This window comes from Corapipo altera, unplaced genomic scaffold, assembly GCF_003945725.1.
Source record: "Corapipo altera isolate COAL_440 unplaced genomic scaffold, ASM394572v1 45, whole genome shotgun sequence".
In the NCBI taxonomy this organism is placed as follows: domain Eukaryota; kingdom Metazoa; phylum Chordata; class Aves; order Passeriformes; family Pipridae; genus Corapipo; species Corapipo altera.
Window position 1 is genome coordinate 15,121,063 of NW_020884877.1, and position 13,310 is coordinate 15,134,372.

Sequence of the window (13,310 nt, forward strand, 5' to 3'; positions counted from 1 at the left end):
TACAGAAATGCCAGTTGTCATTCTACATTTATGGTTGTGTCTATCCCAACAGAGGCACCAAGATTCTTTGCCAGGGCCAGGAAGCAGAGACCTTCATGTGGTAGAAGCTTAAAAATGTGATGTCTACCCGTAACTCCCAGCATAAAATTGCCAATATTGCCACTAAATCCAAATGCTGTTTTGAAAGCCTCCGACAGCTGTGCACAAAGCATCCCCTACTGCTGGCCAGAAGGAGCCAGAAACAGAAGGACAGCAAGACCAACATGCTAGTGTTCTGTGATGGCTCTGTAGGTCACCTCACTGGTAGGGAATAACAAAGCACAGAGCAACTTAACACAGCTGATCTTTGTCTTGGCTGTCTTTGTTCTTGGTTATTTGTTTCTAGTCCCATTAGTTAAGTAATTTTGCTTAAGGAATTACAATTATAGAAAAGACTGGTTTCAGGTCAGCTGCTGCAGGAAAAAGAGTTCAGAGATCCATTACAGAAGATATGAGGAGATACACAAAATAGAATACTCCTCAAACTGTTAAAACCAGATGACTCATTTTTTTAAGTCAAGGTAGTCTTACTAGGCTCTTAAATAAGAATGCCTGTTTCAGATTTGCTGCTGTAATTTGTATAATGTTTATTCCTAAAGGCCAGTACAAAACTATTCACCTTGTTTACCCAAATTAAATAAGATTCTTTCAGTTTGAATTATCCCACACCTAATTGGAAGTCTGGAAACAATATCATGTTTACATCTTCTAAGCCTTATTTTTTTCAGATCATACATACACAGCCCTCATTACTCATCTTATGGCCTTGTATACTAAGGCTATATATGAACAGCTTGTATACTAAGTATTATGAGATGGTATCAGCAAAATATTGCTTAAAAATTGTCTTCTGAAAGGGAATATACAACAGTAGATGCCAAATAATGAGTAAAAATGGAAAGTACCCACTTTTGCCTATTTAGAACATCCATTTTATATAGCAAACATATTTAACATACTAGCTATTTGTGCGCTTAGGTAAATAAAGCTGACAAGAATATAAAGTTGCAATGACAGTCTGCAACCACATTTTCATGATTTACACAACTACTAACAGTGATTCAGGCTTGTGTCTCTTGATCTGAGAGAATTAGCAGAGAGTTATCTTTGCAATATAGGAGCATGAACAATATTCTTGAGGTCATATACTGAGATAATTTCATCACTGACAGCTTTCAAAGGTGTGATCTGTATCATTCATGATTTATGTGACCACTTTGAAAAAGTAAGAATGACAAAACCCACAAAGTAATGCAAAAATATATTCTACAGAGTATAATGGAAATAAACTTCTTTTTTTTTTTTTTTTTTCTCATCTGACTTAATCAGAAGCTGTTTTGCTCAGGAAGCTCAATAAGTTAAATGTAAAGCCTTGCTTATAACTATGCTGGCCTTTTTCACAGTGCCTGGGTACAGCCGTACAGTCCAGTGGTAGGTGGTGTGATACTGTCACACCATTATGTAGCAGTTTAACACACAGTATCTATATGTAAAACATTAAATACCGAGTATCACTATGTACAACTGATGCTTGAAGCATCATCTAGCTAGAGATGGAGAGAACTTAAAGACCACCATATAGCTAAATAAAACTAGTTGATTATACTTTAAAACTTTGTTATGACCCAGAGTATTGGGCCATTTCTAACCATACTGCAGTGTGATTGCAATATTTCTAGGAATCAGCAACTAATAATATTTATGAGCTGCCAAAGTAATTCCAGAGTGTACTGATTTTGGATATACTGGTTACTTACCAGGAGCACATCAAAGATGCAGTAGCATCCCTTTGGTTAAAATGAGTTAGCAAAACTGCCTTTGTGGAAGGTTCTTGAACAGCTCATATCCATCCCCACATTGCTAATCATTTTGAACCTCTACTTAATTAAGTTTCTTTTCAGTTGTCTTCATTAACGAGTGGACACAGTATGGAACCAAGGCAACTACAGTCAGAGGCATAGCTGCACTCTTACAGAAGGAGAGAATGTAGAACAAATACTCAGTATGAGTAGGTATCTTAATGAAATTATACAGCTGCAGTGTAGCTAAAGAAGCAGCTATACACAATATGCGAAAACTTAGCTTGCAGCTATTTTTACCTTTGCAGCTTGTGACGAACATTTCAGAATTAATTCCAAGACCTAAACCAAAGAGTGCCCCTAAATTCCTCACCAGTCCAGCAAATGGAGTTGTGTCAATGTTTATCCAGTCTGGGTTGGCACACCACTTCTTGGCCTTTGGAACAGACCATAACAAGTCAATATCAAGAAGTTTGAGGGATAGATAAAACCCAAGGGCAAAGATGAAAAGAAACAAGTTTGTCTTGATGTACATTCTCAAGCTCGCAGTCTGAATAGCAGGGGTATGCTCAAATGCTTCTGCCACAAGAATGCCTGTGGATTAGAAACTCAGTGTTACAGGGAACAACACACTTGTACTCTGAAGCACTTTCTAGAATTTGACTTTTGAAGGCAGAAGAATATGTCTTTCATATCTATGCGTATATATACACATACACACAATTTACCACTTCTGTAGTACATTACAAAACCTTTTCTCCCACTCAAAACTGCCAATTTAGAAAAAAGAAATTAAATACCAAGCACTACATGGTTTTGATATGAGGCATACCTTAAGGCCTGACTGCATCGCCCAGATGACAACCTATCAAATATTAGATGTAAACTGGAACATTCCTTTTCCAAAAGAGTCCCTCACTCAAAGACTGGCACCAGCAATGCAGAATTCAATACCAGTTCCCACACAGGCTTTGAGTGTTGAAGGAAAAGACACAGAACACACTTATCTTCTCTCATACTCATTTTATCCTGGTTGTGAAGAGGGAAAGCTGCTAGCCACGGCTACCCAGGCTGCACTGCATCCATGAAAGAGAACAGGACCAGGCAGCCCCTGCTCAATGCTTTGGTCACCCTCCATAAAATCAGATAGATACTAGAGAGATTATTCATAGTTTGAACTCCCTGAATACCAATTTGCAACACGCTTAAGTAACTCTGAAAAATGTACTTCAACTTCTTAAATCACCCTGGGGAGTTTTTACTGCTGATTCACCTTTTTCTCTATTTTGCCCCAGGTCTCTGACCCCATACTTGTCCACATTGCACACATGCTAGTTTGCACCTGGACACCATTTGAAGTGACCCAAACACCTTCCTCCTGAGGTGAAAGGTCAGAGCCATATAGGAACAACTTCCTCTCTGATCTCTTCCAGGCAGGCAGCGCAGTCAAAGATTGGATGCAGCCAGTACAAACCAGTCAGAGCTAGTCTGAGGCAGTGTGGGTGTAACACAGTCAGCATCCACTGGCAAGTGGACAAAGGCTCACTCCCTTCACTTCTGTGAATTACAAAGGCAGCAGGCACATTCTAACCTTGGAAATTTTACCTTTAGACTATTATCAAATCCTTTACCTTCCAGAGAGTGGAGAGCACCACTGGGGCTGCAAGATGAGTAGAACTACGAAAAATCTCTTGTCTTTTCTCATACTTCTTTTTTTTGAGATTTTACAAATATGTTAAAAAGAAAAAAAAAAAAGCATTACCAGCAAATACTCCAAGAATAACTTGATGAGGAAAATGTGTTGCTATGAATACTCTTGAAATGCACACACTGATCTGGATAATCCAAAAAACACTCCAGAGGAATGACCATGTCAGTCTAAGAGAGAAAAGGAAAATGGTTAAAAATTAAGACAAACTATTTCATCTACTAATTTATCCCAAGCCCCATCATGTCAGGCTCATATTTTTACCAGCCAGAGATTTACCAAGTAGAGCAGTTTAGAATCAGATGATTAAAACCTGGAAGCCAGTACTAAAATATTATCAAGAGTGGTTACAGGAAGAGACCCCAGCAGCTTCAGGTCCAAGACACCACTGTGGCTTCAGTGATGAAAGTCATGCATAGTAGGTTAAATTAGCACTAGTATCCTGAGATTATTTCTCATCATGAAGTCATACCTAAATGTAAAAGTTCAGTTATTTCATGATAAAATTTACATAGTGTGGGAACAACCTTGTCAGGTCGACAGCAATTATGAGACTTTTCCGCAGAGCTGAGTAACACATTACAGTGAACTATGTCAACATTATGTGCATTTGCTTTAAAATGGGCTAAGAAGGATGACCATCAAAGTAAATTTATGTTCTAACCAAAAGATCCAATAAATAATGACAATTAATAGAATCAAAAATTTCCAATACTGAAGAGGTGACACAACCTTTAGTGGGAGCTGATTTAGAGATATTGTATGCAATGACAGTAATTTAATAAATAAGAACCTATACAAATGGCTAAATCCTCTTAATATACTTTTTCTTTAGCTGAGGCAGATCATAATAAAGGGCTGTTATTTTTTTTATGAACTGGATAGAACAGACTACGAATATTTGTTTAAATTAAGTCCATTAAAAACATAACATGTATATAAAGAATTATCTTTATGAGTTAGAGGAATGGAAAGACACTGACCTGTGAAGGGTAACAGCTAATTTATCTTTCCATCTAACTGTGTAGCTAAGTGCTGCAGTGACCATTACATACCAGACGCAGGATGATCCCATGGCATGTCCAGATGGGCTTCCTAGCAAAAACAAAAAGGAAATATTCACCTTAAGAATGATGACTGTAGCATTTGTCATATAGAAAATGTCAACTGGCAGTTACTCAGGCACCCAATCATTTAGAAAGGAAATGGCTAACAAAGGCTGAAAGAATGTCAACTGCTTCGCAAAATTTAATTTTCTCAATATGAACTTCTCATCTATAGGGAGGCCATGTTTGTCTGAAATCAAGTAGGTAACAGCTTAACTATCTTATATTGGTGTGGGGTGGAATCTTGATTGGAAAACATAGTATTTTCCCATTATTTAGATTTGGATTGTGATTTAAAAAAAAAAAAAAGGTGTCTAAGACTCTCTTAGGACTGTAGCATGGAATGTAGAAGTTATATATGAGGATCAGATGAGAAAGGGTTTGAATGAGTGTCCTCATAACTAAGGGGAGCAAGAGAGCTTTAGCTCTTTGTAACATTCTAAACTAAAGTAACAGTGTAACTTCAGATGGCCCTTCCAAACTGCCTTTTATCTGCTTCTGCAATTATCATAATGTGAAAAACTGGGATCTGTGTCTCATTAATAATATCACAGTCCAGATAGTTAACATTTTGGGTAGTTTTGTAATAAATTTAGAAATGTATCTCAAGTATGATGGAAGAACTGTGTCTTTTTACTTTAGTTTATGTTATAAATTTTAAGGTGTCATACATATCAACTAGCTTGGAAATAGAGTATCAGTGAAATTGGCACATGAAATGATACTGTAACATATCCAACCAATTGCTGTACCAACAGTCTGTAACAAGGAACACACTCTCATATAGAGATCAACAGTAATTTCCTTTTAGTCCAGGTTATAATAATATAAATGTAATTTGTTTTAATTTAACAAATCAGATTTTAATTTTATTGGAAACAATATGAAGCCTCAGAAAAGTTCCTACAACTGTGAAAATCACCAAAAAACAAAGTATGCTGGCATGATGCAAGGGAAATGATTCCTAAAATTACTTGGCCACTTCTTTTCCCCTGTTCACCAAGTTTACATTCAACAAAATAAAACAGGGAAAGAGAGAAAACTAGATCACTGAAATCTTTCAATCCCATATTTCTACAGCTTGGCTTTCTGTGGAGACAAAGTGAAGTAAAAGGGACAGGGTTATTTCACTGTCAGAAGAAATAATTTTGGGTCCAGAAAGTGTTATGATCCAGAACTATATAGCAGTGTGTAGAGCAATAGGATATTTCAGTGAAGTAGCAAAACAGGAATGCCTAGGACAAGCACTATGATTTCTGACTCCCTGCACTCATTTTTGCTATTCTGCTTGCCAGCATCTTTAGAGTCACTCTACCAGCTCTTTTGTTAATTGCCCAACAGATGTGCACTCCTAAACCTCACAACAGAACAAATGTCACTGATAAGGAAACCATAGTGTTGTCTGTCAGCATTGGGAAAGCTCCTCTGTCTTGTCATTTAGGAAAATGTCATCTAGGAATAACATTTCATAGTTCATCTGCAAATTACCTACTAGAAACAGCATAAGCTCCACTTTAAGGTTTATGTTCTTAAAGCCTTAAAAATACCAGAGAAAAAAATGGCAATAGGGTTTTATTTCAGCTAATTCCAGAAGTACAAACCAAATTCAAGTCCTGCTTGCCATGTAGTCATATAAACAGTTCCCACAGCTTTCCCTCTTGTTGAGCTGTGGAGTCTGGGGTTCAGGCTATCCTAGCAATATTTGGATCTGCTTTTCTCATGTCCGTGGCTGCTCCTCTACTCTTTTCATATAACTTGCATATTTTAAAAGTGTGTGAAGTACCATGCAAGCTCATGCAACAACTGTGTGCTCTTAACAGCTGCACTGACTGCACCTCCTCTTGTTAATGAGGAGCAGGTCAGTGACAGATATTGTCAATGGTTCAGGGCAAATCTGGAGGTGGGGAAAATGTGGTCATTGTAAGTGCAAAGAAGGAATCAATATGACAGTTGTATCCACTGAACAGAAATAGGAATGACTTGTTACTTCAGGAAGAAAGTAACAAGAAGGAAGATCTTTTGGTTCAACGAATAGAATGAAACACACTGACTGGCTCCTTAGCCAGGGCTTGGAACTACATGGTACTGAATGGGCTCAGTTCTGAAGGCTTTTGAAAAGATCTGAAGTACTTTAATACTTTGGGTTAGGTCCCAAATGAATTCACTTGAAGGAGACTGCAGATCACAGATAGACCAGGCATTATTTAACCCTGCCTCATACAAGGGCTTAAACTTCTTGTTCACAATTACAATGGAACAATTACAATGGAGGATATTGTTAACAAATTCAGCTATGCAAACTGCTTTAAAGCTTGCAGTGGCATTGATGAGGTGCAAAGCACATTAATTTCCACAGTCAGTATTTTCTCGTACAATGAATTAAACTAAATTCAGTCAGTCAGCTCAAAGCAAATTCATCTTATTTCACATATTAGGATTGCACAAGTTCATTTGACTTCAGGAGTATTGCAGTTGAGTTCCACAGAAAAGACAATGAGACATAAAAAAGTGAAAACATAGAGAAAGTACATTTTAAAAATAATTTTCCCCCATATATTTGTATAAATACACATTTAGTGTCAGCGTCTGGTTCTGGGAAGGGGGGTTACCTTTTCCACTCATGATACATTACATCAACAATTATTGATACTATTGTTATTTACACTGAACCACCTACTAGTTTTTGGGGTTTGAATATTTCTTGCAATAGTGCACTGGCCCTCAAACTCAACAGCCCTGTGCTCTGTTTTGGAACATATTAAACAATGTATTTCACAAGTTTCGTGAAAATTCCTTTCCAGTATGGTGGTTCATTCTACTAGTAGTTATTTTTAAAGTAAATCCCCCTCCCTTGCACTATTTAAAGGCAACGAAGTAAACATTTTGTCATATAGCAATCAAACACCAGTCACATTGTATTTCTTCCTTTTTTTGGTGCTATTTCATATATGAACTCTGAGGTTTGTATATTATATAAGACCTTCATAAGTCACATCCTCTCTCCCTCAAAGCCACTATACCTATTAAATGTACCAATGTAATCTCCAACATTTCTTACCTGGTCCAGTTTCACACGTTATAGGAAACTGTTCAAGGCATGGGCTTGATTGATTAGGATAAATCATTGTTTCTTGCACCCACCAGTATGGGCGATGGCCAAATAAAATCCTGACAAAAAATAAAATAAAATAAAGCAGAAACTGAATGAAAATATTTTTATGTAAGAAGGCCTCAGAAAAACATGATAATCCTCTAAAGAATATGAAGAGCTATATTGCCAAAACTATTCTACAGGTTTTTCTCATCTTACCACGGTGTCATTTCAAACATATCTTAAATACCCGCATTGTGAATTCCTTTTTTATAATAACAGGGGAAAGTCTACTGGTACATTATTCACAGAAATTTTTCTAACTTTGAGGCACATACAGTAACTATCATTAAAAATACCAAATTTTAAAATAAATCCAACTTCTTACCATTTAAATATGAGGTTGAACCAATCACCAATGACTGCCACCCATATCATTTTAGTACCAACCACTTGGTTGAGCTGAAACCAAAGAGGAAAATAAATTGAGAATATATTCCGCGGATCACCAACATGTGACATAAAATTAAGGAAATCCTGGTAAGCCCTGTAGTCCCTCTGTAAATGCTGAATGATAAGCACGCCATTGCTATGGAGGAGATCCATCTTAATGAATTAAACTGTACTTGAAATATAGTAAAGTTCCTTTAATCTTAAGTTTCTAGTAACAGAGAATGAGAACCGTGGAGGGGAGCTATTAAAAAGTGAGAGAAGGTGATTGACGTTGCCTTTATATTATATTGGTGTGGTGTACCCAGCCATTCTTGAAACACGTGGCTCCAAAACTCCGGGAAAGCACATGAGTCTCTTAGTCCTGGAAAGCTTTTCTGTTTGCAAATTTTAATTAGAGGAAGCTAAGTGAAGTACGTGCTGGGCAGCAGCAAATTGTGGGGAAAGTTTTGTGGAAACACAATGTATAACTTATGTAATCCTTTGTATGAACAGTTGGAACATGTTTGCTTAAATTTTTTCACAGTTCATTTCTCTGCAGGATGGACATTAGTAATGTGTGTACTTCATTAAGTGTTGCCTGTATAAAGGATAGAAAGAATACACAAATAACTGGTCTTTGCAGAACTGTCATTAAAGCTGTACATTTCACTTTGAAATAGAACTTGGCTACCATGCTGCTTCTAATACTTTGACAACACATTTTTCAGTCACAGAAAATACAACCAGCATCCATACATCCATGAGGCTGTTGAGCTATAGATTTATTTTTAAAGCAGCAGTATTCTTAAAACACTGAAAAACAATTGTTTCCTTCACACTAGAGGCCTGTTAATCCAGGGCACAATGCAGATGAAGCTTAGTCTCCGAGTCATCATTTGGTACCACCATTCTTGTGCATTGTTTACACAATGCAAGCCCTACACAGCTTTTCCAGAAGGAGCTGCAGCCCCACTTCTGACCGCCCAGCCCTGCAGAAACGAGACCTGCTTTGCAAACCAGAGCAAGGTTGGGAATAGATGATTATGAGTATTTTCCTGAAGTATTCCCAAGCGAAGCACAGGGCAACATCCTGGGCAAACAGCCAAGAGGAAACAGATTCTGCCATATAGAAGGATTTTAAAAGATTACAACAGATAATATATTAGCACATCAGATTTATCAATATTAGTACTAATAAGTGTAGAACAGGAAAAGATTATGTTAATTTGTGAGGTGGCTAGATGAAAAAACTTTTCCACTAGATATTAAATGGATACTAAAAGCCTGATGATACCATCTTCTGATATTATCAGAGCAGTAAGAGGAAAATTTCAAGCTCTTTATCAGGCTCTAATATTCCAGCATATTCATATCTTCTATTGAAGATTATTTATATTTGAAGCAATTAGTATCTGAAGACAAAAGCAGCTCTATATACAAAAGCACCACTGCACACTTCCCCTACTGCTCTCTCCATGGCACTTCAAGTTAAACTGCAGAAGTTGTGGAGATAAAGATATGAACTACTTAACTGGTTGTGCTGAAGAAGGACTTAATGGCTCACCAGGGCTTTATGATGTGTCCTCGGGGAAGTCACATGGAAACATCAAATAGGTTCAACAAATAAGGCATGACAATTAAATGGACTTAGAAGACCTCTCCTCCTGACAGAATCTCACATTTACTTTACTCCCATTTATTTTACCTGGTTTTAGAAACTTTTTAGCAGTCTTAAATCCTATTTGTTTATTGCTACCAGTCGCATTGAGCTTAATAGAAAACCTTAAAGTTAAAAACAGATTTAAAATTCTATGCACTGTTTCTGAATTACTACAGTATTTTTCTCTACATTGATTGAATTACTCACTTCAACTGGTATCATCTGATTTCAAGGAAAACTGTTCCAAAAGCAAAATTTAAGGATATTTCAACAATAAGTATTTCCTAGCTTTTTAGCTGAAAATATTTGAGGAGGTTTGTTTCTTGCTAACCCTTATAGTTTATTGCTTTTTACAGTGTACAGCAAAGCAACTGTCATATAAAAGAACAGATGGAATTAATTTTCCCTCTCCCAGTTCTTTTCCAAGATTGTACTTGTTTAGAAATATCTTTACTGCAAAAGTATCTCGCCTTTAAAGACAAGTAAGACTTACAATAACAACAATAAAAATCACTCTTTTATACATGTCTGAGGTTAGCATGGAAAACTGTGGAGAATCTAAGTTTTTCCTCTCTTTTTCAATCTAGTTTAGAAACAATAATTAACTGTAAACGTGAGTGTAAATGCCAAGTCAGTTGGTAGATGAATAACAACAATTTTCTTTTAGTACTTAACCTCATCATAGTTGCTGGTTTAACTAAGTTGAAATAACTACTCTTTTATAAGAAAAAATATTTTGCAGTAAGTCAGTCAGTTTCCATCAAGTCCTTTAAAGAGTGCCTACCAAGTAATAAGCAACCCTTTATGGCACCTCTTTAATGGCACCACTGTTACTCAAGAGTATCAGAAAAGTTGCCTCTCTGACACAGGATGCGCAGAACCATTGCAATAACTTTTTGCATGTTTGTTTTATTTACAAATACAAACCCATCCACCCATGTTATCTATCCACTGGGATACGATGCATCTGCTCCGGCTGAACTCTTCTTCAGACAGAACCACTCAGGCACACTTTGGTTCTCCAAAAACTTTGTCAATATAATGTTTGAAGTTATATCCTGGCCTTGTTTCAGTAAAGTAACCTCTCTTAGTCTACATGTTGAAGGCCTCCTGATAATAGTTTTCAAGATTTTCCTGCTGATTCTTATGCTGCTGATTATCTTTCTGCTTAGGTAGAAGATAAAGACCTAATGAAGACTAACAGCTAACAGCAAACATTAAAAAGCTTTCATTTTCTCCTATATTCTTTCTGAGAGTTTCAGAAGCTCCTGCATTCTCACCTTAGAGATACTAGAGGAGTCATGTTTACAAAGGATGTTTAAAAAACGGCAACAAATCCACAATCTGCAGGACAGAAAGCAGGGATTTTTTGGAATAGGTAAGCAAGTTTCTGTGAGAGAGACAGTTTTCATTGTACCTGGAAGCACTCATGATCCTGCTCCATCCAAGAGGCAATCAACAACTGACATGCCAGTCATCTCTTGTCCTGCCTGTAGTACTTCACAACCAATGAAAGTCTGAGACACTAAAGACTTTCCAAGCTCTAATAACCAGAAAAGATGGCAAAACATGTCTTGAAATACTATATTTAATAACTTGTTTAAACTAACAGAGAAATATTTCCTTCGTAAACTTTCCCCAGGTCATTTTCTATGCAAAGACCTGCAAAATGCTTCTGTAATGCACTTAGTACTTCAAGGTCACTTGAGATAATATACGAAATAAAACTATTTGCTGTAGTATAGCATGTGGAACTGCAAGGAAAAGTAGTGATCTATACAAAATGGTCAGAAAGTGTATGCAATTACCTTTTTTGTCCTGTTTTGATATTGTAGAACCAAGGTTTGGCCTTCACATGATCAAATTAGTTCCTAGTACAAAGCAAAAACCTTTAAAATGCCATCTGCTCATATAAAGAGTTTTTAATTTATTGATAATTTCTCAATTTATTTTATTTTCCAAGATATACAAAACTAGAGACTTTATATATTCTTGGTAGTAAGGTAGAAACAAGAATCATGCTGATGATCCATTGGAGGGAGGGTAAAATGTTTACAGCTCCCTTGCACCTACATATTAGAGCAAATATTACATAACTGTTATCAGATGTTGTTAAGTAAATGTTTGCAAGAGAAGGAAAAGCCATCAAAGCAAACATTCTTTGAAATCTGTTAATGGAGGCCTATGTGCTGGGCCTAACTTTCTGGTACATTATGCTTAGTTAATTGAACAATAGCATTAATTTCCACATCAGTGTTTCCACTGGCACTAGACCAGCTACAAGGATTAATGAGTAATTTACTAAATTCACCAGCAGACACTATATACAACAGCTGACAGCTATTTTCCTAGGTATAAGTATTTTCCAAGTGGAACACTGAGAAGATACACCTTAATTTTTTAATTAGGAAGAGAAGAATATTTCAAGAAGCTCTTTCCTTTCCTTTCCTTTCCCTTCCTTCTCCCAGATTTATACTTGGCTACGTAATTATTCGTAAAACAGCCCAACTTCAGTACATTTAAGTGTAAAGCAGATAAGAAACAGAGGTCTATTAGTTTTAGGACTAATGCTGAGGAAACTGTGAAATCTAGAGAAGAGGTGTCCAAGTCAAGTGAGACAGGAATACAATGGGATAGAAGTGCTTATACAAGTTCATACAAGAGTAACACAACTAATAGTTGGTGGTCTCACCTCAGCCTTTGCTTTGGGTCCGGTGGGGGGAAGGCAGTAATTAATTATTTCAGAGTAATTCTCATCGCTTTAATAAGTTTACATTATTCTGAGACTATCTAAATAGCACCGGCAAAAAGTAAAGCTAGGAGAAAATAATTAGCTGTGGTAACAAAATGATCAAAAGTAGCGATTATGATAAACTGAAGGCTGCTACCTGGGATCACAAACTAGTGCTTATCAAGAGCCAAAAGGGAATATAAAGAACTGGAGAAAAAACAGGCACCGTGTCATAGGGAGCACGTTCGCTATGACAGAGGCTTATGCAAGTGTTTCACCTGGCGCGGGCAGCGCTACTGTGTGGTGGGTTTGTTCACAGCGAAGAGGTGCAGGTCGGACTCCTCTCACTGCGATGTACCTTAAGGGGTAAATTGTTATCCGCACTCGAGAGAATTCAGGCCTGGGGAATTAAAAGGCAATTCAGGAGCCTCACAAAACTTAGGACCATGTTCTGTGAGTAAAACAGACACTGGAAACAACTTGCGGCTTCAGAGGAGCGAAAGGGAACCGTCCCGCTCCCCAGAGCGAGCCCGGTTTGTTCAGTACGGAGCAGGCTGTCCCCCCGACCCCGCCCCGCGGGCAACGCGGCCGCAGCGCCCTTAGCGGGCCCTCAGGAAACGCGTTTATCTCCACAGGCGTTCCCTGGGCAAGGCCCACGACCCACGGCGGCTCGCGGCTCCCGGCTCCCCGACCCCCGTTCCCGGCTCCCCGCTCCCCGCTCCCGGCTCCCGGCTCCCCGCTCCC

General features: G+C 37.7%; 1 protein-coding gene across 12 annotated transcripts; it reads right to left on the bottom strand.

Annotated features, from left to right (window-relative positions):
* Positions 1 to 1,103: 1,103 nt before the first annotated feature.
* Positions 1,104 to 13,189, bottom strand: G6PC2 (glucose-6-phosphatase catalytic subunit 2). Of its 12 annotated transcripts, XM_027636850.1 has the most exons (10): positions 12,793 to 13,189; positions 12,528 to 12,651; positions 11,644 to 11,706; positions 11,253 to 11,378; positions 11,116 to 11,179; positions 8,132 to 8,205; positions 7,711 to 7,820; positions 4,530 to 4,641; positions 3,601 to 3,716; positions 1,104 to 2,432 (listed from the first exon to the last, which is right to left on the bottom strand). In XM_027636850.1, exons 4-10 carry the CDS (start codon positions 11,264 to 11,266, stop codon positions 1,921 to 1,923), a joined length of 1,002 nt encoding a protein of 333 aa, XP_027492651.1. In that variant the 5' UTR covers positions 11,267 to 11,378; positions 11,644 to 11,706; positions 12,528 to 12,651; positions 12,793 to 13,189; the 3' UTR covers positions 1,104 to 1,920. The 12 variants fall into 12 exon arrangements, 11 of the variants coding, with proteins under 11 accessions (XP_027492651.1, XP_027492652.1, XP_027492650.1 ...); XM_027636851.1 differs by lacking the exon at positions 12,528 to 12,651; XM_027636849.1 differs by having other exon boundaries at positions 12,528 to 13,189.
* Positions 13,190 to 13,310: the final 121 nt, after the last annotated feature.

Coding starts and splice junctions, on each gene's coding strand:
- G6PC2 (XM_027636848.1), bottom strand. CDS start 8,349: ATGGATCTCCTCCATAGCAATGGCGTGCTTATCATTCAGCATTTACAG. Junction 4,642..7,710: donor AACGTGTGAAACTGGACCAG/GTAAGAAATGTT, acceptor TGTTTTTGCTAG/GAAGCCCATCTGGACATGCC. Junction 2,433..3,600: donor TATTCTTGGAGTATTTGCTG/GTAATGCTTTTT, acceptor TCTAATCCACAG/GCATTCTTGTGGCAGAAGCA.